General features: G+C 46.5%; 1 protein-coding gene across 2 annotated transcripts; it reads left to right on the top strand.

The window, feature by feature from the left end:
- Nucleotides 1-1,553: 1,553 nt before the first annotated feature.
- COG1 (component of oligomeric golgi complex 1) lies at nt 1,554-25,204 on the top strand. Of its 2 annotated transcripts, XM_040438744.1 has the most exons (15): nt 1,554-1,891; nt 2,309-2,541; nt 2,821-3,002; nt 5,738-5,908; nt 6,096-6,252; nt 7,525-7,735; nt 8,693-9,472; nt 14,414-14,560; nt 17,513-17,674; nt 17,954-18,078; nt 18,161-18,269; nt 18,743-18,852; nt 19,409-19,484; nt 20,183-20,236; nt 24,498-24,626. In XM_040438744.1, the coding sequence occupies exons 1-14, from the start codon at nt 1,589-1,591 to the stop codon at nt 20,207-20,209; spliced, it is 2,793 nt and encodes a 930-aa protein (XP_040294678.1). In that variant the 5' UTR covers nt 1,554-1,588; the 3' UTR covers nt 20,210-20,236; nt 24,498-24,626. The 2 variants fall into 2 exon arrangements, with proteins under 2 accessions (XP_040294678.1, XP_040294676.1); XM_040438742.1 differs by lacking the exon at nt 20,183-20,236 and having other exon boundaries at nt 24,498-25,204.
- The last annotated feature ends 6 nt before the right edge of the window (nt 25,205-25,210 follow it).

The following is a 25,210-nucleotide window of genomic DNA, read 5'->3' as shown; positions in this document are numbered from 1 at the left end:
ACACAGAACTTCAAAAAAGTAATAGGGGTTAGAAAAAAAAATATATATATATATATTTTTTTTTTTTACTTTTTTTCTGTATCAAAACGCAAGAAAAACTATACGTATGTGGTGTCACCGGATTCGTACTGACCTGGAGAATAAAGAGCACAAGTCAGTTTTACTGCACAGTGAATGCCGTAAAAAAAACAAAAAAAAAACAAAAGCAAGCCCTCATACGGCTATGTGAACGGAAAAATAAAAAAATTTATGGAGCGAAAAAAAAAAGAAAACACAAAAAATGAAAATTGCCTCGTCGGGAAAGGGTTAAAGATGGAGATTTAAAGGGATTCTGTCATCAGATTTAACCCCTCTAACCTAAACATATGCTCATGTCCGGACTAATAGAAAGAATCCTAAGCTGGCCTTATTAAACCTCACTGTGGCTCTATTTGCCCAAAAAAAATGGTTTTTATAACCTGTCAATCACTCACTTAAGGTGCTCAAGGGGAGGTCCGTTAATTCAGGGTGCCCGGCCGCACCCCTCGCCGTCCGGCGCCCAGCGCAGCCTTCTACAGCTCAGCGCCGCCTCCGCAATCCTCCCCGTCCCTCTGCCAGATCCCGCCAGGCCTGCGCACTAGGCTCAGGGATAAGTATCTGATCGATGAGGGACCTATTTTGAGAATGGGGTCCGGTGTCACCGTATGAATGACAGGTCACACATGTCAGCGCTCGGCTACCTAATGCAGTGCCATAGAGATGAATGGAGTGGCAACGTGTAGCGGAATCAGGATCACTAACTGTCCGATGCTTATGTCCTATCCCGAGGACAAGTTTCTAGCTTGGCAGAGCCCCCACTGAAGTCTATACTAGCTCTATAGCTATAGAGATTTGTATATAAGGAGCGCCACCTAGTGGCATCTGCTGGGAGAACACATGTACTCATAGTAGCAGCACTGGGGGTAGGTTCTGACCAGGCGCCCCTTTAAATTTTTGGATTAGGACGCTGTGAGATTAGAAAGACAAGGTTGCTTTTTTCCACCACAAACAGCGCCACGCCTGCCCACAGGTTCTTTCTGGTATTGCTACTCAGATCCTTTTCAGTGGATGGGACTGATCTGCAATACCAAACACAACCTGTGGACGAAAGCAGCCATTTTTTTATTTTATTATATACCACCACCCCTACCAGTGGTTTAACAGTAGGAGGGGTTAGTTTGGCTACTACACCCATTGCCAAAGCCCACCCAACCAGCAATGAGTGACGTCTCTAGGTCACATGACTAAATCAGCAGTCACATGACACAAATCTCCAGCAGATACCGTCTACGTCTTCAGTAACTTATGAAAACTACAAGTTCCGTCATCCCCCACGCCGGTCCTGGTAGACTAAAACGACTTTGATTCGAACGGCATGACGGGAGGTGTAGTTCAGCGTTTATTCACCAATCAGGTGACACGAACGGTTTCCTCCCCTGGTAAACGACAAATCCCATCAGCCCCTGCGACAAGTCCAGTCGCAAAGTGGTTCATTTCGTTCGCAAGGCATTACGGGAAGCGTAGTCCGGCTGAAGTGACAGCTGGTTTCCTGGCTGCGCTGGCAGTCAACATGGCGGCGATGAAGCTGAGTGAGGTGCGGGATCCCAGCGCCCTGTTTGAGGCGCACAGCGCCGAGGAGATCCGGGTGCTGGAGAGGAAGGTGCGGGCGGAGATCGAGCAGAAGAAGGAAGAGCTGCGGCAGATGGTGGGGGAGCGGTACCGGGATCTGATCGAGGCGGCGGACACCATAGGAGAGATGAGGAAGAGTGCGGGGCTGGTGGTGGAGGCCGTGCGGGATATGGAGCGCTACTGCGGGGCCCTGAAGTCCAAGCCCAGCCCGGCCTCGGGGCTCCGGGGAAGCAGCGCTGCACAGGTGAGCATGCGCAGTGGGGTCTGCTCTGCTGCATCTTTGCTTTATAATGTCTGGAGGTGTAACATGATGAAGCCTGGTGCAAAAACTGCCACAGCGCCCCCACTTGCCATGTGGCAGAGTAAGGAATTGCACCAGATATGTTGCATCTGCACCCCCAATATGTACGCTGCTGGCAGGGGCACTGCATGCGGTACTGTGATGCCCCGAACAAGGGGGTCTTCGCTTTGAGTCACATGACTTGCCCAATTTTCTTCTCCCCCCCCCCTCTCATCCCATAGACCTAGGTAACCATGAGGCGAGAAGGATGGTTTGTTACAATGTATCAGTCCAGGCTGCTTCTGGATCATGTGAACGGGAAAGTCTCTGTTCACTGACAGCAAGCAGAGATGTAAAATGCCGCATTTTCTCTTTTCTCAGTCCCAGGAGAGGTTTTACAGCACGGCTGCTCAGATCAAGCTGCTGCTGGAGATTCCGGAGAAGATCTGGAGCGCCATGGAGTCCTCTCAGTACCTGCGCGCCACCCAGCTCTACCTACTGTGCTGCCACCTGCACACCCACCTGCAGCTCGACTCCTCCGCCTCCCGCTACAGCCCCGTCCTCGCCCGCTTCCCCATTCTCATACGGCAGGTGGCAGCAGCTGGCACATTCCGGTAAGAGCCGCCAGGTCCTTACTGCAGTGAATCCTATCAGATTAAACCCGGGTCATGTGACCAGGAGGTACGGATAGCTCTGGATGTGTAGGTGCCATTTAAAGGAGTTGCCCATAAGCTGCCCCCAGGTTGTGTCTGGTATTGCAGCTCCCCTACACTGAAGTGATTGCAGTACCGCTCACAACCTGTGGACGGAGGAGGTGCTGTTTTTTAGAAGAGTGCAGCCATGTTTTTTTCAAGGTCTGATTTCCATGTACATTCCTGGTATCCTTTCTGCAGGTCCACCATCCTGCAGGAGAGCAAGTCCCTTCTGAGATGTTCCTCGGCCTCTGACCAGTCTGTGGCGGAGGCGCTCTGCTCCATCATGCTTCTGGAGGACAGCTCTCCGCGCCAAGCCCTGGCCGATCTCCTGCTCGCTAGAAAGGCCGGCATCCAGCAGCTGCTCAACCAGCCGCATCACGGTGAGAACGCGTAGTGACCACTTCATACGGACCTGGCACCTCTCTTCTCTGATCTGGCCTGGGACCCCCGACGATCAGCTATTTGAGAAGGCGCCAACGTGCGCCCTCCTCGCAGCGTGATGTCATGACCATTGAAGTAAATGGGGCTGAGCCGCGATACCGAGCACAACCACTATGCAATGTACGGCGCTGTGAGGAGGCCATGGCGCTTGTGGCTTCTCAGAGAGCTGATAGTCTCTGAATAAATCCCTTTTAAAGAGCTGGGTCACTTGGCAGCACAGAGCATTTCAGGAGAGCATTGTGCCGATCTAATCGGATGCTGTCCTCTCATGTGACGACGTTGCGGAGGAGAGGATGCGGGCAGGGGTCGCACTTAATTTTTTCCGAAAAGAGTAAAAATACTCTTCTTGAGGAGCCCTTTTAGTAAGAAAGTTGCGGTAATTAGAATAAAGCCTCTTTCACACGACCGTATGGCTTTTTAAAAATATTTTGCGGTCCATTTTTAACGGATCCATTGTTCCGTTTTTTGTTTCCATTGTGTTTCTGTTTCTGTTCCGTTTTTCCCTATGGCATATACAGTATACAGTAATTAGCAATAAAATGACAAAATAGGGAGGCTCAACACTTAAGATGAACGGATAGCGGTGGGTTCACTGCTGATTGGGTCACTCACCCAATTGAGAAAGTGTAATGTATAGCAGAGAAAAGCAGGCAACACCACCTTCTGGAATAAGCGTGGAACAATAGTCTTTGAAATATTTATTATGAGATGTCACACTTTAAAAATGGCCAATATTTATAAAATAAAATATTCTATTACAATAAAATACAATACACTGAATAAAATACAATTAAATCAATAAAAATATAAATGTATATATCAGGAAGTGGTCTCCTGGAATAATGTCTCATGAGATAAATTGCGGCAGAGAGCAATAAAAATCCACCTGTTGGTGTTTGCCTGATAGGACTGTCTCTGTGAGACTCTTACCGCTCAGTAGTACCGATGCTGTTAGTGTATGATTCGCTTCCACGGAGCGGTAAAGAACTGTCGTCACCAGGACTCTGGAATATGAACGCTGAATGATGAACAAGCGCGCAGCTTGAAGTAAGTAGTCACACAGCGGTGAAGGATGCAGACACTGGAGCGCAGGACGCTGAATGCTGAGTGTTCAGCTCGGAGGGCGTGCTCTTGATCAGGTGATCCTATGTAAATGAATCAGATGTTCCGATCAGCTGGTATGTATCGCCCAATCACGTACTGCTCAGGTCCTTGTACCTAAAGGTAACTTGACACAGCGTAAGTCCAGGTCCAGGTCCTAAATTGCAGTGTTGGTGGATAATATTTAAAGAGTGAATTCTCTTTGTCCACGGAATATTTTGTACTTGGGGTCCGGACCAGTACTAGATATAGAAGTTGCGTAGTCCGCTAGACTACTGAGGAAGAGGCAGGAGGCCTCGAAACGCGTCTAGCGGACTACGCAACTTCTATATCTAGTACTGGTCCGGACCCCAAGTACAAAATATTCCGTGGACAAAGAGAATTCACTCTTTAAATATTATCCACCAACACTGCAATTTAGGACCTGGACCTGGACTTACGCTGTGTCAAGTTACCTTTAGGTACAAGGACCTGAGCAGTACGTGATTGGGCGATACATACCAGCTGATCGGAACATCTGATTCATTTACATAGGATCACCTGATCGAGAGCACGCCCTCCGAGCTGAACACTCAGCATTCAGCGTCCTGCGCTCCAGTGTCTGCATCCTTCACCGCTGTGTGACTACTTACTTCAAGCTGCGCGCTTGTTCATCATTCAGCGTTCATATTCCAGAGTCCTGGTGACGACAGTTCTTTACCGCTCCGTGGAAGCGAATCATACACTAACAGCATCGGTACTACTGAGCGGTAAGAGTCTCACAGAGACAGTCCTATCAGGCAAACACCAACAGGTGGATTTTTATTGCTCTCTGCCGCAATTTATCTCATGAGACATTATTCCAGGAGACCACTTCCTGATATATACATTTATATTTTTATTGATTTAATTGTATTTTATTCAGTGTATTGTATTTTATTGTAATAGAATATTTTATTTTATAAATATTGGCCATTTTTAAAGTGTGACATCTCATAATAAATATTTCAAAGACTATTGTTCCACGCTTATTCCAGAAGGTGGTGTTGCCTGCTTTTCTCTAGTATACAGTAATTACATAGAAAAAATTGGGCTGGGCATAACCTTTTCAATAGATGGTTCCGCAAAAACGGAACGGATACGGATGCATATCCGTATGTGTTCCGTTTTTTTTTTTTTTTTTTTGTGGACCCATTGACTTGAATGGAGCCACGGAACGTGATTTGCGGACAATAATAAGACATGTTCTACCTTTCAACGGAACGGAAATACGGAATGCATATGGAGTACATTCCGTTTTTTTTGCGGAACCATTGAAATGAATTGTTCCGTATACGGAGCGCAGAAAACAGCCCGTCAACGGAAAAAAAAAACGGTGATGTGAAAGAGGCTTAAATGGTACGCAGGCGCGCATCATGTGATACGGTCGCTGTTTATGAGGACAGACAGAGCAACTGGTGGACAATGGGAGCACCTGTGTGAACTCTCCTGAAATACTCTGTGCTGCTGAGCAGTTGATTATACAGGCTGTGGGAGGCAGGTAGGCTGTAGATGATCGGCACCGGGTTCCATGTCACGTCTTCTTGTCTTCCAGGCTCCAGCATAAAGTCTCAAGTGTGTTCCTTGGTGGAACTTCTGGCCAATACCCTGTACCAGGCCCATGCCCTCTTCTACACCCAGCCGGATGATGTGCCCGCAAACCCCACTCTAAGCTGTGGCCTCTTATTCTCTATGTTAGAGACAGTCACTGCCCAGCAGGCAGGAGGTAAGACGCGGTATGCCTGGGTCTGATCTGCCGTGCCAGTTCCCTGGGCACCGTGTGCCACGGAATGACCAGTCTCGCAATGCTTTGCGTCAGTCATCAACAAGGAGGAAGTTTCCTCCACTTGGCAGACGTGGGCACGCTGTGCCAGTGACCCTCGCCCATTGTGTACCCATCTGTTATATTGCAGGAAAAGCCGTGAAGGTGCTACGGGAGGAGATGCAGTCCGTCAGCTGGTTCAAGCACCTTCCGCCCTCCGTCGCGGATTTCCAGCCCACCCTGCGGACCTTGGCTCACCCCATAAGCCAGGACTATCTGCGGGAGACTCTGCAGCAGTGGATTCACCTGTAAGATCGAAGGATTTCTAGTAGTTTGCAAATGAAATTGTCACTTTTAAAGGGAACCTGTCACCTGGATTTTGTGTATAGAGCTGAGGACATGGGTTGCTAGATCGCCGCTAGCACATCAGCAATACCCAGTCCCCATAGCTCTGTGTGCTTTTATTGATACATATGCAAATTAACCCGAGAGGAGTCCTGTACGTGAGATGAGTCAGGGACAGGACTCCTCTAAGGTTAATTTCCATATGTATCAAATCGTTTTTTTTTACACAATAAAAGCACACAGAGCTATGGGGACTGGGTATTGCGGATGTGCTAGCGGCCATCTAGCAATCTATGTCCTCAGCTCTATAGACAAAATCCCGGTGACAGGTTCTCTTTAAAGGGATGTTCCCATTTCCTACATGGAGGAAGGGGGGGGGGGGCTGAAAGATCAGACAGGTTGTATTTCAGCATGCCCAATCCTTTGTTCACATGAGAGATAAGCCACCGCCAGAGGTGTGGCCAACAGCTTTTGAAGGTGTATGGCTGAGTTTTAGGGCTCGTTCACACGACCACAAATTGCGGACCGCAGTGCACGGGCACCGACCGTGGCCCAGCCGCATGGAGATCGTTGACCCATTCACTTGAATGGGTCCGCTATCCCTCCGTTCCGCAAAAAGATAGGGCACGTTTTATCTTTTTGCGGTGCGGAGGCACGGAACGGAACCCCAGAAAGCACTCCGCGGTGTTCCGTTCCGCACCTCCGGATTTGCCGACCCATTGAAGTGAATGGGTCCACTCCCGCGACGCGGAATGCACACGGAACGGTGCCCCGTGTATTGCGGATCCGCAAATGTGGTCCGCAGTACGGCAACGGGCAGCACAGGTTCGTGTGAACGAGCCCTTAGGTAGATGACTAGTAGGTAAGAATATTTCAATTCACTGACTGCAAGCAGAGATCCTAAAGATGGTAGGGAATTGCAAAACAAAGTATATTAGGAACTGATAGAACTGTTCATGGACACATTGAGGTTTACTTACTTAAAGGGGCTGTCCACTGCTTTTATATTGATGGCCTTACTTAAAGGGGCTGTCCACTGCTTTTATATTGATGGCCTAACCTCGGGGTAGAGCTGATCGGGGAGGGATTTGTTAAACCCACCCTCACTGAGCAGATATTGATAGCCTAATACAAAGGTGACCCCATTAAGTCTGAACACTCCCTTTAAGACAATTGACCATTGGATGCGTGTCCAATGTAGAAGTGTCGGCTCATGGACGTGGTCTTTCCGCCAGGTGTAACGAGGACCTTAAGTCTGGCATTTCCGCTCTGCTCGTCTATGTGAAGACCCTGAAGGGCCTGGCCGGCATCAGAGACGCTGCGTGGGAACTGCTGACCAGCGACTCCATGAGCCAGAACTGGGAGAAGGTTTGTCGGCGACTACTGGACCGACCCATCCGCTTCTGGGAGGACATGATGCAGCAGCTGTTCTTAGAGCGACTCCAGGTGAGAGCTCTGACTAATACTGGGGGTCGCCGGAGCTTCCTGAAAGGGGTCTTCTCGTGAAGATTCTCCTTTACCCCCCCCCCGGTGATCAGTGTGAGCGCCTGCTGCAGGGGAGGGGGTGTGATTGGCTGTTCATGTGATGCACGGTGGCGCCGGGCCCACCAGAGCTGTCCGTTCCATCTCACGGATGGAGACCCCTCTGATAGGGTAGCATTAAATGGCAGCTAGTCAATTCTGGCTCATGTAGGGATTCCGGGGGCAGCCCCTTTTAAGGACTTAAAGGGGTGTTCCCATCTTGGACACTGATGGAATATCACTAGGATATGGCATCGGTGTCAGATAGGTGTAGGTCCCAACTCCAGAACGGCGCCCCCGAAGCGAGTGTCCTGCTATTTGTGGAGCTCCCACAGAAAGGAATGGAGGGGGCTATGCATGTGCTGCTCCCTGTTCACTTCAGGGGCCCCGTCCCGGAGATGGGAGCAGTGGGAATATCCCTTTAAGTTCTCACCCAGGAGAGGCAGAGAGATCGGGAAAGAGTATCCGTGTCCGACCTTCTCTGAGTTGAAGATCTAGCTCATCGCTAGGTTATCTGCTGTCTGACAACCCTATTGAAAAGATTGGTTGTTAGGCAGTGTAGCCCTAGCAACCAGTCAGGCTCAGCTCTTTAGCTTAGAGCTGGATCGGCACACCATCTCCCAAAAGGTTAGGTGAGTGCAGAAGTAAAATCCCAACATGGCACCAAGAGCCCATAGTATCATGGCTGGCTTTTGCTGTGGCACTTGGGCACAAATGGAGATGTGCCATCGCAGAATGTTCACCATGACGATGATATTGTGTGGCGCTCCACCCTTGTCTCCATTCAGTGCCCATCTACACAGGGTACCATGTGGACTAAGGCGGGTTCTGCCCAGGACCGTATAACTGTCTCCTTCTGACCATTCTGTCCTCTCTGTGCAGACTCTGATAAAAGAAGGCCTTGAGTCCATCTCCAGCGACTCCGTGCAGCTCCTACGCTCCACACTGCAGGACCTCGAGAGGAGCCCAGACACCCTCAAACATGCCCAGCACGAGAGCAACATCTGCTCCTTCCTATGGTCCGAAAGCCAGAGCGACCTCCCGACGGATGCCGCCTGGATCAGTGTGGCAAACCGCGGCCCCCAGCGCAGGAGCGGCCTATCCCTGAAGGCTCAGGCAGTCACTCCATGCGTTCAGAGCTTCTGCCAGGCCTTAGACTCCAAACTGAAGGTCAAACTAGAAGACCTGTTCTCCTACCTGCCAAGGGAGGCGTCCGCTACAGACCAGCAGAACGAACCTCTCACAGCGGGCGGCAAGCCCTCGGCTTTTGATCGATACGGCGATGCCAGCACGGTGCAGCAGATGTTGGGCCACCATTGCCTCGCGTGTATGCAGCACATCCAGGATGCGGTCAAGGCACAGCTCAGAACTGCTGGAGGAGCAGAACTTGGCGACCGTAACGCGTGTGCCTTATGTAAAGTGCTTTTCCTGGCAAGGCTGTGCCAGTCCTTGAGCGAACTCTGCCCACATTTGAAGCAGTGCGTCTTGGGAAAGACTGGTGGCATTGAACAGACTATACGAGAGACTAAGACGGGCAAGAAGTCTGGTAAAGGGAGAGCCGCCGAGAAGCCGCAGGTCGTCTGCAAGTGGCAAGAACTGAAAGACAAACTCGTAAACCAATCTCTGGAGGCCTACTCCATCTGGAGCACCACTGTGGTCAAAGTAAGTGGCACCTTCTGAGCGGTGGGAGGCAGGAGGGGGTGAGGATAGACATCTAGGATGGTGCACCCATCATGAGACCGCCCTCAGAGCTGCATTCACACTTTAGAGCTGACATTTATACCAACTCCTGCTTGAGCAGGAGGTCGTGCTGTATCTAGGAACCACTGACCTAATGCATTACAGGTGTCCGGTGTTAAGAGGTGTGTATGACAACAAGCTTGTGAGTGCAGCTATGGAGTATAATACAGGATGTAACTCAGGATCAGTACAGGATAAGTAATGTAATGTATGTACACAGTGACTCCACCAGCAGAATAGTGAGTGCAGCTCTGGAGTATAATACAGGATGTAACTCAGGATCAGTACAGGATAAGTAATGTAATGTACACAGTGACTCCAGCAGCAGAATAGTGAGTGCAGCTCTGGAGTATAATACAGGATGTAACTCAGGATCAGTACAGGATAAGTAATGTAATTTATATACACAGTGACTCCACCAGCAGAATAGTGAGTACAGCTCTGGAGTATAATACAGGATGTAACTCAGGATCAGTACAGGATAAGTAATGTATGTACACAGTGACTGCACCAGCAGAATAGTGAGTACAGCTCTGGAGTATAATACAGGATGTAACTCAGGATCAGTACAGGATAAGTAATGTAATTTTTATACACAGTGACTCCACCAGCAGAATAGTGAGTACAGCTCTGGAGTATAATACAGGATGTAACTCAGGATCAGTACAGGATAAGTAATGTAATGTATGTACACAGTGACTCCACCAGCAGAATAGTGAGTGCAGCTCTGGAGTATAATACAGGATGTAACTCAGGATCAGTACAGGATAAGTAATGTAATGTATGTACACATTGACTCCACCAGCAGAATAGTGAGTGCAGCTCTGGAGTATAATACAGGATGTAACTCAGGATCAGTACAGGATAAGTAAGGTAATGTATGTACACAGTGACTGCACCAGCAGAATAGTGAGTGCAGCTCTGGGGTATAATACAGGATGTAACTCAGGATCAGTACAGGATAAGTAATGTAATGTATGTACACAGTGACTGCACCAGCAGAATAGTGAGTGCAGCTCTGGAGTATAATACAGGATGTAACTCAGGATCAGTACAGGATAAGTAATGTATGTACACAGTGACTGCACTAGCAGAATAGTGAGTGCAGCTCTGGAGTATAATACAGGATGTAACTCAGGATCAGTACAGGATAAGTAATGTAATGTATGTACACAGTGACTCCACCAGCAGAATAGTGAGTGCAGCTCTGGAGTATAATACAGGATGTAACTCAGGATCAGTACAGGATAAGTAATGTAATGTACACAGTGACTCCAGCAGCAGAATAGTGAGTGCAGCTCTGGAGTATAATACAGGATGTAACTCAGGATCAGTACAGGATAAGTAATGTAATTTATATACACAGTGACTCCACCAGCAGAATAGTGAGTACAGCTCTGGAGTATAATACAGGATGTAACTCAGGATCAGTACAGGATAAGTAATGTATGTACACAGTGACTGCACCAGCAGAATAGTGAGTACAGCTCTGGAGTATAATACAGGATGTAACTCAGGATCAGTACAGGATAAGTAATGTATGTACACAGTGACTCCACCAGCAGAATAGTGAGTGCAGCTCTGGAGTATAATACAGGATGTAACTCAGGATCAGTACAGGATAAGTAATGTAATGTATGTACACATTGACTCCACCAGCAGAATAGTGAGTGCAGCTCTGGAGTATAATACAGGATGTAACTCAGGATCAGTACAGGATAAGTAATGTATGTACACAGTGACTGCACCAGCAGAATAGTGAGTACAGCTCTGGAGTATAATACAGGATGTAACTCAGGATCAGTACAGGATAAGTAATGTAATTTATATACACAGTGACTCCACCAGCAGAATAGTGAGTACAGCTCTGGAGTATAATACAGGATGTAACTCAGGATCAGTACAGGATAAGTAATGTAATGTATGTACACAGTGACTCCACCAGCAGAATAGTGAGTGCAGCTCTGGAGTATAATACAGGATGTTACTCAGGATCAGTACAGGATAAGTAATGTAATGTATGTACACATTGACTCCACCAGCAGAATAGTGAGTGCAGCTCTGGAGTATAATACAGGATGTAACTCAGGATCAGTACAGGATAAGTAATGTAATGTATGTACACATTGACTCCACCAGCAGAATAGTGAGTGCAGCTCTGGAGTATAATACAGGATGTAACTCAGGATCAGTACAGGATAAGTAATGTATGTACACAGTGACTGCACTAGCAGAATAGTGAGTGCAGCTCTGGAGTATAATACAGGATGTAACTCAGGATCAGTACAGGATAAGTAATGTAATGTATGTACACAGTGACTCCACCAGCAGAATAGTGAGTGCAGCTCTGGAGTATAATACAGGATGTAACTCAGGATCAGTACAGGATAAGTAATGTAATGTATGTACACAGTGACTCCACCAGCAGAATAGTGAGTGCAGCTCTGGAGTATAATACAGGATGTAACTCAGGATCAGTACAGGATAAGTAATGTAATGTATGTACACAGTGACTCCACCAGCAGAATAGTGAGTGCAGCTCTGGAGTATAATACAGGATGTAACTCAGGATCAGTACAGGATAAGTAATGTAATGTACACAGTGACTCCAGCAGCAGAATAGTGAGTGCAGCTCTGGAGTATAATACAGGATGTAACTCAGGATCAGTACAGGATAAGTAATGTAATTTATATACACAGTGACTCCACCAGCAGAATAGTGAGTACAGCTCTGGAGTATAATACAGGATGTAACTCAGGATCAGTACAGGATAAGTAATGTATGTACACAGTGACTGCACCAGCAGAATAGTGAGTACAGCTCTGGAGTATAATACAGGATGTAACTCAGGATCAGTACAGGATAAGTAATGTAATTTTTATACACAGTGACTCCACCAGCAGAATAGTGAGTACAGCTCTGGAGTATAATACAGGATGTAACTCAGGATCAGTACAGGATAAGTAATGTAATGTATGTACACAGTGACTCCACCAGCAGAATAGTGAGTGCAGCTCTGGAGTATAATACAGGATGTAACTCAGGATCAGTACAGGATAAGTAATGTAATGTATGTACACATTGACTCCACCAGCAGAATAGTGAGTGCAGCTCTGGAGTATAATACAGGATGTAACTCAGGATCAGTACAGGATAATTAATGTAATGTATGTACACAGTGACTCCACCAGCAGAATAGTGAGTGCAGCTCTGGAGTATAATACAGGATGTAACTCAGGATCAGTACAGGATAAGTAATGTAATGTATGTACACAGTGACTGCACCAGCAGAATAGTGAGTGCAGCTCTGGAGTATAATACAGGATGTAACTCAGGATCAGTACAGGATAAGTAATGTATGTACACAGTGACTGCACTAGCAGAATAGTGAGTGCAGCTCCGGAGTATAATACAGGATGTAACTCAGGATCAGTACAGGATAAGTAATGTAATGTATGTACACAGTGACTCCACCAGCAGAATAGTGAGTGCAGCTCTGGAGTATAATACAGGATGTAACTCAGGATCAGTACAGGATAAGTAATGTAATGTATGTACACAGTGACTGCACCAGCAGAATAGTGAGTGCAGCTCTGGAGTATAATACAGGATGTAACTCAGGATCAGTACAGGATAAGTAATGTAATGTATATATACAGTGACTGCACCAGCAGAATAGCGAGTGCAGCTCTGGAGTATAATACAGGATATAACTCAGGATCAGTACAGGATAAGTAATGTAATGTATGTACACAGTGACTGCACTAGCAGAATAGTGAGTGCAGCTCTGGAGTATAATACAGGATGTAACTCAGGATCAGTACAGGATAAGTAATGTAATGTATGTACACAGTGACTGCACCAGCAGAATAGTGAGTGCAGCTCTGGAGTATAATACAGGATCAGTACAGGATAAGTAATGTAATGTATATATACAGTGACTGCACCAGCAGAATAGCGAGTGCAGCTCTGGAGTATAATACAGGATATAACTCAGGATGAGTACAGGATAAGTAATGTAATGTATGTACACAGTGACTGCACTAGCAGAATAGTGAGTGCAGCTCTGGAGTATAATACAGGATGTAACTCAGGATCAGTACAGGATAAGTAATGTAATGTATGTACTAGGGTTGGGCGATATCAAAAATATTCAGACGATAACGATATTAAAAAATATATCGCGATAAATACCTGTTTAAAAGAAAAAAACACAAGGAGACGTTACACTGTGCCACAGGCCACCATACATACAATAATACTTTACAATATACTTTTCCGGCGGCTGCTTCGCTTGTGTGCTCCGATTCTGACATCAGATGTAAAAGTAGTACGTTTGTAATTTCGTCATCGGAGCACACTACGAGGCAGCCGCAGGAAAAGTCTCTCCAGAGACCCCAGTACTCGCACACAGTTCGCCCCATAGAACCGGCACGGGTGGGTGACGGGCGGTGATGTCAGATGGTGGGTGGAGTCTGGAGACTTGAATAAGGGAGGCGGAGCAAGAAGGAGCCAGGAGCGAGTGGAAGTAATGTGTTTGTACTTCTCAGCGCTATGCAAGGTGCAGGGGCGGGCGGACGCAGATTTAGAAGCGGTCAGCACACATGACCGCTTTGATGACGTCGCAAAATACCGCGGTAATTAGGAAACAGCGATATCGCCATATCGCCGTTTTTTTAATACCGCGTTATATCGTGATATGGGTATATCGCCCAACCCTAGTATGTACACAGTGACAACAGATACATTTACCTGCACTGATACATTGTAGCAGCCCATCAGGAGGCAGTGACGACCTGGTAGTTAATAGATTAGTATTTTCATTTCTCTGTAACAGTCCCTGTTTGCACCTCTTTTCCCAGCACTTGGTCCATTCCTTCACCAACACCTTACTGCAGAACACAGCCGGCTCCGCGCTCGCTACTGCCACCCAGTGGGATGAAATAGAAATTCAGGAGGAAACTGAGGCAGGAAGCAGCGTAACATCAAAGATCCGACTCCCTGGACAGGTGGGTTCTTCTGTGCAGGGGGAGAGTCATGAAGAGTCTGCATTGCCGTAATTTGTACCAAATGTATCAAATGTGTGACAAATTTGGTGGATCTTAAAGACTCTTCTGTCTACTAGTTACTCCAATTGGAGTAAGATTGTGTCAACTTTTTAGAAAAGTCTCAGTTGATAAATCTGGTTTAAACAGTTCAAGACCGACCATTTACCCCCCTCCCCAATTCTCCCGGGTGCATTTTCTGCTTTTTCTTTTTTTAGTACATGCATCTTTGAGAGCCATAACTTTTTATTTTAATTTTTTTTCCATTTGGTTATTTAAATAATATTTAGCATTTTTTATTTATTTTTTCCCCAGGGATACATGGGGCTTTATTTTTGCCATTTTTATTTTAGCATTTTTTTATTTATTTTTTTTTACCCAGGAAAAATTTTTAATGCCACAAAAATACTTTTTTAAATGATGCACCCTTTCTATAACGGCCTTCTTGATATAGGTGGAAATATATAGAGTATGGGCACGGGGGTAGAAGCTGTGGTTGTAGTGTTTGCTGGGGTTTTTCATTATTATTATAATTTATTTTTATTTTACACTTGCCCCCACCCCCCCTACTCCCATAATCTCATTCAAGATGTTTGGATCTTACGCCCCTTATGGATTTTGCACCTTAATGACCAAGCAGGAATTTTTTGTTTTCCAAGAGCTATAATTTTATTTTTTATATATTTTTATTTTTTTATTTTTCCATTTATGTAGCCGTACAAAGGCTTATTTTTATTTTTTTGTGGAAAAGTTATTGTATTTAATGGCACCATTATGGGGTACACGTAACTTTTTTTTATTTTTATTTTTGCATCGCCACATGATCCCAAGACTCTGAACATTTTTATTTTACTTTGTACTGATGTGTTAGAGCTTGATGATTTTTGTGGGATGACATGGAGTTTTATTTGGTATTATTTTGGGGTACATAATACTTGTCGTTTATTTTGGATTCCATTTTTTTGGTGGCAGATCGAATGTGCAAAACCAGAAATTCTGGCATAATAAATTTTTTGACGGATTTCACCGTGCAGGATAAATTACGTGATCAATGCATAGTTCGGGTTGTTATTTTTTCAAAAGGTGGGTGTTTTGTTTTTTTAAGGCCTCATGCACACGACCGTTGTTGTGTTCCGTTCCGCAAAATGGGGTTCCGTTGTTCCGTGATCCGTTTCCGTTTTTGTTTCCGTGTGTCTTCCTTTATTTTTGGAGGATCACCAGACATGAAGGAAAGTAAAAAAAAGTTTGTCAAGTTTGCCATTCAAATGATAGGAAAAAAACGGACGCGGATGACAATCTTGTGTGCCTCCGCGTTTTTTCACGGTCCCATTGACTTGAATGGGTCCGCGAACCGTTTTCTGTGAAAAAAATAGGACAGGTTATATTTTTTTGACCGACTGGAATCACAGACGTGGATGACAAACGGTGCATTAGGCCTAGTTCACACGAACGTATGGCTTTTATAGTTTTTTGCGGTCCGTTTTTCACGGATCCGTTGTTCCGTTTTTGAGTTCCGTTGTGTTTCCTTTCCGTTTTTCCGTATGGCATGTACAGTATACAGTAATTACATAGATAAAATTGGGTTGGGCATAACATTTTCAATAGATGGTTCAGAAAAAACTGAACGGATACGGAAGACATACGGATGCATTTTTGTATGTGTTCTGTTTTTTTTTTTTGCGGACCCATTGACTTGAATGGAGCCACGGAACGTGATTTGCGGGCAATAATAGGACATGTTCTATCTTTCAACGGAACGGAAATACGGAAACGGAATGCTTACGGAACACATTCCGTTTTTAATGCGGAACCATTGAAATGAATGGTTCCGTATACGGAACACAAACAAAACGGCCCGTACACTCGCAAAAAAAAACGTTCGTGTGAACTAGGCCTTAGCCGAGTTTTCAACGGACCCGTTGAAAGTCAATGGGTCCGCAGAAAATCACAAAAAACGGAACAACGGACACGGAATAAAACAACGGTCGTGTGCATGAGGCCTAACTTGGAGATTTTTTTTTTATTTTTTTATTAAACTTTAATTATTTCTTTTTTTCACCTATTAGTCCCACAAGGGGATTTTGACTTGCAATCCTTTGATCACTACAATATACTGTAGTAATTATGTAGTACAGTGTATTATGTTGTCAGTAGGATATTAACAGGCAGTCTATCAGGCTGCACCTCTGGCACGGCCTAAAAAGGCATATACAAAGGGCAGTCTGGGGTCCTTCATGGGACCCCCAGCTGTCATGTGGTGCTGATGCCTGACAGAGAAATCCCCCCTCCCTCAGCTAACCACGTCCACTTTCTCACATTTCAAAACTGAATCGAGTGGTGTGACCAAAAAAGCAAAATTTCACAAAATTTTTGTACAAATATTCCCTATTTTGCACCACCTTTGAAGCCAGAATTCTGGATGCAGGGTGTGATGAATTCCCTCTATAGTATTTACAGCACACTGGGATGGAAAAGATGAATACATTATTCCAAAATCAAGATGTTGCGTCCGGTGCTTGCATCCAACCGAAACGGACTTGAGGGAACAGAGTTGTCAGGAGATCCCCGTCAGATACTTCCCGTCCCGGGGTTTTCCGAGATTATAAAACTTAAGACCTATCCTATGGATAGGTCATCAGTATCTGATCGGTGGGGGTCCGACACCCAGGTCACCTGTGCTCAGTAAGCAAGAGAGGGGGCCACAGCACTCACTGGAGTGCCGATAACTTCTTAAGCAGCTGATCGGCGGTGGCCCCGGGTTTCGGACCCCCCACTGATCGCTAGGACCAACGTTAAAGTGTTCTTAGCAGTGTTGATTGGCGAAAGCAGAGCTCTCCTCACTCCATGTCCTTTTCAGTTGGATTCAGGCCCATTAGTGACTCTCCTAATTTTTTTTGTATGCTTCACCGACTGCAGTGTTCCTGGCACGTCCAGTCCCTTCTGTTCAACTTGTGCCAAGCCGTCAACTGCGTCGGAGGGCATGCCCTACCGAAAGTGACCCAGCAGGCGTTACTAAGGAGTTGCCAGGATGAAGTGCTCAGTGCATATGAGAAGCTGTGCGAAGAAGGTCTGGGAAAGGTAAAGTCCAACCTGAGGTTTTTCTTTGCTATATTTGAACCATCGTTCCAAATCATCTTCCCAGGGAAAGACGAGCATCTCGCTAGTGCCACCTTCTGGCAGTGGCTCGGATGGATATTTGGCTTTGCTATTTTCCCTTGTCACGTTCCAAGGCTTGTTAAAAGTCGGACTTTGACTCCTAAGGAGCCACTTCCACAAGGTGGCCCTAGCGAGATGGTTGTCTATTTTTAGGAGATACTTCTTTGCATATATATATATTTTTTTTTTTGTTTTTTTTAGAAATCTGCTAATTCCGTCACACAGACGAGAGCTCTGCAGCTGCTCTTTGACCTCCGTTACTTGTGCCTAATCCTCGGCTCTCGTTCAGAAGATGGTAAAAGTGGTAAAGCCAAGCCGGACTCCAGGTATGTGACAGTGATTGTTGTCATAGGGTTCCCAGGAGAAATCTCCCCCCTCCCCCCCTCCTAATATGTTTTCCCTTTACAGGATTCAGCAGGTGGCCGATCAGCTGGAGAGCTGCATTGATCCGTTTGATTTGGACGTCTTCACCCCACACTTGAATGTTAATTTAAACCGGCTGGCCCAGAGGACCTCGGTACGTGCCCCCCGCGTATTGTGCGAGCGTGAACGTCCTCCAGTCTGGCATCAAGCAGATCTTCTGATTGTGGATGATCAGACTTAAGGGCTCATGCACATGACTGTATGTATTTTGCGGTCCACAAACAATACGGATGACGTCCGTGTGCATTCCGGAACAGAACAGCCGGCCCTTCATAGAACAGTCCTGTCCTTGTCCGTAATGCGGACAATAATGGGACATGTTCTATTTTTTGCGGAACGGACATATAGAAACAGAATGCACACAGAGTAACTTCCGTTTTTTATTTTGCGGACCCATTGAAATAAATGGTTCCGCATACGGTCCGCAAAAAAAAAACCGGAACGGACACGGTTAGAAAATACGTTCATGTGCATGAGCCCTTGCTGTTTGTATATCCAGCCAGTGATGCTCTGTGACGTGATGGGAGTAGTAGTCCTTGTAGTGACTCCAGTTCCTGTTCCTTGCAGGTCCTCTTTGGGTTACTCACAGGAAGTGAAAACCAGTTCACCAGCAGAAGCTCCACCCTGGGGGTGCAGGAGACGCACAATGTCCTGCCATTGGCTTCCAGCCAGATACGGTGACTATGTCGATCCATCATCTTCCCAGTAACTTAGTCTCTGGGAAACCTGATCCTTCTTGATGGACAGGGCCAGGTTCCTGCCTAGTCCTCTCACCCGTTCCTGTCCACCAAGAAGGAGCTTGGACCCGCCCTTGGTGCACTTAAAGGGATTCTGTCATCAGATTTAACCCCTCTAACCTAAGCCTATGCTCATGTCCGGACTAATAAGAAGATTCCTAAGCTGGCCTTATTAAACCTCACTGTGGCTCTATTTGCCCAAAAAACTGTTTTTTATAACCTGTCAATCACTTACTTAAGGTGCTCAAGGGGAGGTCCGTTAATACAGGGTGCCCGGCCGCACCCCTCGCCGTCCGGTGCCCAGCGCCGCCTTCTACAGCTCAGCGCCGCCTCCGCAATCCTCCCCGTCCTTCTGCCAGATCCCGCGCCTGCGCACTAGGCTCAGCCTGATGCGCCAGTGCGGACTCCTGGCAGCGTCTTCGTTGAGCGAAGTTCTCTGCCTGCGATGAAGCTGGCCCCATAATCCATTCTCAACTTTCAATTATTTTTTTTAAAGGTTTGGGCTGCTTCCCCTTAGTATGTCTAGCTCACGCAAGTCAACGAGCAGGACTGTGGAAGATGTGAAAATGCAGGTGAGTGCAGGTTTCCATGACAAGCACCCCCTGACTGGCTGGAGTGTGTGCCTAGAGGTACACTTAAAGGGATTATCTGAGATCTTGATATGGATTGCTTATTCACAGGAGGTCACCAATATCTGATCAGTGGGCACACCACTGCTGCAGTCTCTTTCTAGACCAGTGACCTCATGGGCATTGATCACATGACCTAGGCGCATTCAAGTGAATGGGCAGAACCAAGCACAGCCACTATACAATGTACAGCGCTGTGCTTGGTAAGTTGCGAGGAGACTGCAGCACTCAGAGCACCACGGCCCCTTTACACAGCAGATTGGAGGGGGTGCTGGGAGTCAGACCCCCCCAACGATCAGATATTGATCACTCTTGTCCATGTCCTGTGTGTTAGGGTTTGTAGCTCAGTCCATTCATTTGAAATGCTATAATACCAGTAGTCTAAGGCAGGGATGCTCGATCTGCGGCCCTCCAGCTGCTGCAAAACTACAATTCCCAGCATGCCCTAATAGCTGTAGGCTGTCCAGGCATGCTGGTAGTTGTAGTTTTGCAACAGCTGGAGGGCCGCAGGTTGAGCATGCCTGGTCTAAGGTACACTTCCTGTACACTGCATTGGTCTCTTGCCCAGGATCAGGCGCTCGTCAGTTTCAGCCGATTCTATGTCACAGCCGTGTTGATAATTCCTGTAACTTGACTTCTAGCTGTTAGCGAGCCACATCCTGCTGTAGACGCCTCCCGGCCGGGATCTGTGATGCGTAAGCTGCTCTGCCGTTTGCCTTTGATGTGTCTTGCAGTGAATCCCATTAGTTTGAATGCACGTTGTTTGCCGTGGCAGCACTTAAAGTACAAGTCAAAATATGTCTACATATACCATGAGGAGCGGGGGAGGGGCTCGCCGCACAATGCAGAGTTATTCACCGCTCTAGCTACCCTGGCTGATTCTCCTGTCTTCCTGCTGTGAGCTGTGTAATGTCACAGCCCGCGTGTCGGCAAAGCGGGTGACGGGGGAATCGAGACTGGAACATATACACTGTATTGGGGCATCAATTATGCATAAAACTTGTGCAGGCAACAAGCAGCCAATCAGATTCTCTTCTGCATGTTAGAAAGTAGTCATTTAATTGGTTGCTATATGCAACATCTCTACTTGTTCTCCGCAACATAAAAAGTTGTGCCTGTATTCTCCTCCAGAGCTGCACTCACTATTCTGCTGGTGGAGTCACCGTGTACATACATTACTGATCCTGAGTTACATCCTGTATTATACTCCAGAGCTGCACTCACTATTCTGCTGGTGGAGTCACTGTGTACTCTACTTATCGTTCACTGTGCTCAGTAATGTATATACCCCATGACTGCACCAGCAGAATAGTGAGTGCAGCTCTGGAGTATAATACAGGATGTAACTCAGGATCAGTAATGTATTATACTCCAGAGCTGCACTCACTATTCTGCTGGTGGAGTAATGGGGTATATACATTACTGAGCACAGTGAACGATAAGTAGAGTACACAGTGACTCCACCAGCAGAATAGTGAGTGCAGCTCTGGAGTATAAATACAGGATGTAACTTGGGATACGTAATTGTAGATCTAGTGCCTGTTCTCCCCCCTACACATGAATGATGGGTTTAACACCAAATGGGCAGATTTTCATTAGTCAAAAATTAATAGTTTTTAGCAATATACAGTTCTGTTCAAAATAATAGCAGTCAGACATCACTAACCTGATCAATCACAGTTTTTGGTAGAAATGATATTTCTACATGGCAAATAATTTACTAGCAGGTGTAGTAGAGTAATGGAAATCCAACAGTCAGGACATGCATGCTGCTGATTCTGTGTAATTCAATCACTTAGTGAAAGGGTCATGTTCAAAATAATAGCAGTGTGGAGTTCAATGAGTGAGGTCATTCATTCTTTGAAAAACAGGTGGCAATTATTGTCCTTATTTAGGGAAGGAAGGCAGCACATGTTGTACATGCAGGTTACAGTGCATTTCTCTGAAATTCTGAGGAAAATGGGTCATTCCAGACATTGTTCAGAAGAACAGCGTACCTTGATTGGAGAGGGGAAAACATATAAAGAAGTGCAGGAAATGATAGACTGCTCAGCTAAAATGATCGCAAATGCTTTAAAATGGCAACCAAAACACTAAAGATGTGGAAGAAAGCGAAAAACTACCATTCGAATGGATAGAAGAATAGTCACAATGGCAAGGACTCAGCCAACAATCAGCTCCAGGAAGATCAGAGACGGTCTAAAGTTACCTGTGAGTACTGTTACAATTAGAAGACCCCTATGTGAAGCCGAGCTATCTGCAAGAAGCCCCCCCAAAGTCCCACTGTGGGAAAAAAGACTTGTGCTGAGGAGGTGACAATTTCCCAAGGAGCACATTGACGGCCTAAAGAGACATTCTGTGGACTGATGAAAGAAAGATTGTTCTTTTTGGGTCTAGTGGCCGGAGACAGTTTGTCAGACGACCCCCAAACACTGAATGTAAACCACAGTACACTGTGAAGACAGTGAAGCATGGTGGACAAGCGTCATGATATGGGGATGTTTCTCATACTAAGGTGTTGGGCCTATTTATCACATACCAGGGATCAGTCTGAATCCATCAGAATACTTGAAGAGGTCATGCTGCCTTATGCTGAAGAGGAAATGCCCTTGAAATGGGTGTTCCAACAAGACAACGACCCCAAACACACCAGTAAACGTGCAACATCTTGGTTCCAGACCAACAAGACTGATGTTATGGAGCGGCCGGCCCAATCCCCGGATCTTAATCCCATAGAAAACCTGTGAGTGACATCAAAAATGCAGTTTCTGAGGCAAAACCAAGAAATAGAGAAGAACGGTGGAATGTAATCCAATCATCCTGGGCTGGAATACCTGGTCACAGGGGCAGAAGGTGGCGACTCCGAGCAGCACAGACGTCCAGCAGTTCTCAGAAACAGCGGTTATACAACCAAATATTAGTGACGGGATTCAGAGGAAAGCAAAATCTTCAAACATCATCAGTTTATATAGTGAATGTTTGAGTTTGTAAAGAAGAATACAAACACTGCTATTTTTTTGAACAGTCTTATATTCACTTTTCTTTAAACACAAATTTGATATATTTTTCTTCACGTTGTGATTTGGAATAGAATGTGTAGTGTTCCCAATGCATTTGTGTGGATGGAAATAGAAGCCATTAGAAGGATTTTGAGCTTTATTCACTTTTGTAAACACACTGCTATTATTTTGAACACAACTCTATAGATCAAGAAAACGTGACTGCTTTATTCCAGAAACTGCACCACAACTGTCCATGGGTTGTGTCTGGTCCTGCAGAATACAGCCGAGCTGCAGGACCGGACACAACCTGCGGTGCTATTTGTAGAAGAAATAAGGCGTGTTTCTCTAAGGCTACTTTCACACTGGCGTTTTGGCTTTCAGTTTGCGAGATCCGTTTCAGGGCTCTCACAAGCGGTCCAAAACGGATCAGTTCAGCCCCAGTGCATTGGTCTCCATTCTGCTTTTAAGGTGGACACAAACGCTGCCTGCAGTGTTTCGGTGTCCACCTGACGATGCGGAGCCAAACGGATCCATCCTGACTAAGGCTACTTTCACACTAGCGTTCGGGTGTCCGCTCGTGCGCACCGTTTGAAGGGGCTCACGAGCGGTCCTGAACGCAGCCGTCCGGCCCCAATGCATTCTCAGTGGAGGCGGATCCACTGAGAATGCATCCGCCTGCCAGCGCTCAGCCTCCGCTCCGTGAGCGGACACCTGAACACTGCTTGCAGCGTTCGGGTGTCCGCCTGGCCGTGCGGAGGCGAGCGGATCCGTCCACACTTACAATGTAAGTCAATGGGGACGGATCCGCTTGAAGATGACACTATATGGCTCAATCTTCAAGCGGATCCGTTCCCCATTGACTTTCAATGTAAAGTCTGAACGGATCCGCTCAGACAACTTTCACACTTAGAAAATTTTCTAAGTTTTAATGCAGACGCATCCGTTCTGAACGGATGCGAACGTCTGCATTATCGGAGCGGATCCGTCTGATGAAACATCAGACGGATCTGCTCCGAACGCAAGTGTGAAAGTAGCCTTACAATGTAAGTCAGGACGGATCAGTATAGACTTTTTTTTTTTTTAAAGAATAATACAAACAGATCTGTTCTGAACAGATACAATCATTTGCATTATCAGTGCGGATCCGTCTGTGCAGATAAAAGACGGATCCGCACCGAACGCAGGTGTGAAAGTAGCCTAATCTTAGTGTCTGTAAGGATAATCATTCATTCAGGTTTCCCCACTTCCAGCAGCTGGCTGTATACCCTAGGGCCAACTGGTGGAGGTGCAACCCTCTGCGCGCTCCACGGATCCAGAGTACAGAGTACAAACAAGTCACGCCACAGTTGCATGAGCGTTTGCAGTGTGCCGTTATACCCTCTGACATTGGCGGAGACTTAGAAGGGCTGTGCAGGGGTTTGATCAGGATAACTCATCAATATCATATTGGCAGGGGTCCGACATCAGCACCCCCGCCGATCAGTTGTTTGAAGAGGAGGCGCGCGCGCCGTACCAGCGCTGCCTCCTCTTCACTGTTTACCTTCTTGCTGTCGCCTCTGCAGCGATGAGCAGGTGTAATTCCCATACAGTTGTATAGAAGTGATCCGTCCCATTGAAATGAATGGGACGGTTAGGTGTAATTACACCTGCTCACCACTGCAGAAGCGACAGCGAGAAGGTAAACCGTGAAGGGGAAGCAGCGCTGGTACGGCGCGCGCCGCCTCTTCAAACAGATGATCGGCAGGGGTGCTGATGTCGGACCCCTGCCAATATGACATTGATGACCTATCCTGAGGATAGGTCATCAGTATTAAAAGCCCGGAGAACCCGTTTAATAATCCAAAAAGCAGTCTGATCGCTTCTCCTCCCTTATTCTTTTGCACCCAATTTGATAAATCTCCCCACTGCCTGACAACTTGTACTATTTTGTCCTGACAACTTTTGATCTCTGCAGATGCCCCGGACCATCCCCGAACCCGAGGACACTTTCAGACCAGGCTCCTTGTTCAGACAACTGGCAACGCAGGACGACGACGCTCAGGCCCCGTCCCTCTTCAAACTGGGCTGGCTCTCCAGCATGACCAAGTGACCCCCCCCCCCCCACCACCACCAACCCACACCTTCAAGAACTGACACACTGTAACAAACTGTAATTTTGAGCAAATTAAATAACTTTATTGTGCATCAATCCCAGTTTGTATTGCCTGTGTTTCCACCTCAGGTATATATAGAGACACGGGTGCTGTGGTATACAAAATCTCCTTGACTTCTTGGAGAGCTGGTGCCAGAAAAAGCAAACCACCCTGGCAACTCATCGAGTATTCTCATTTAAGACAACTGAAAAACTTCTGCAACTCCAGGTCAATTTTCTAAATTGACGCATCCACCCTCCTGCAACTTTACCAAATGCTTTGTCTTACTGCCCCTGGGGACAGTCAAGCCATGCAGTATCAATGGCAGGCACTGGACGATAAAGTCATTGATGAGGATACAAAGCATACATCCACCATATCTCCACAAGAGGTTGCTCAGGGTTGTCTGATGGCGCCCACAGACATGGGTGATCAGACTGTGCCCACTGGAAAGTTGGGCATTTGCAAACAGCATAAGTAAATGTTCAGAGACTTGGGGTATTCTGTTTGGGTGCCTACTAATTTCCTATCTCAC

The sequence above is a fragment of the Bufo bufo genome, chromosome 6 (assembly GCF_905171765.1).
Source record: "Bufo bufo chromosome 6, aBufBuf1.1, whole genome shotgun sequence".
NCBI lineage: Eukaryota > Metazoa > Chordata > Amphibia > Anura > Bufonidae > Bufo > Bufo bufo.
This window is presented reverse-complemented; position numbering and strand designations above follow the sequence as displayed.

What these genes read in the sequence shown, in the direction of transcription:
- COG1 (XM_040438742.1), top strand. Translation starts at nt 1,589, where the DNA reads ATGGCGGCGATGAAGCTGAGTGAGGTGCGGGATCCCAGCGCCCTGTTT. An exon ending in CACTGCCCAGCAGGCAGGAG is followed by an intron (nt 5,909 to 6,095) that starts GTAAGACGCGGT and finishes GTTATATTGCAG; the next exon opens with GAAAAGCCGTGAAGGTGCTA. An exon ending in TGGAAGATGTGAAAATGCAG is followed by an intron (nt 19,485 to 24,497) that starts GTGAGTGCAGGT and finishes TGATCTCTGCAG; the next exon opens with ATGCCCCGGACCATCCCCGA.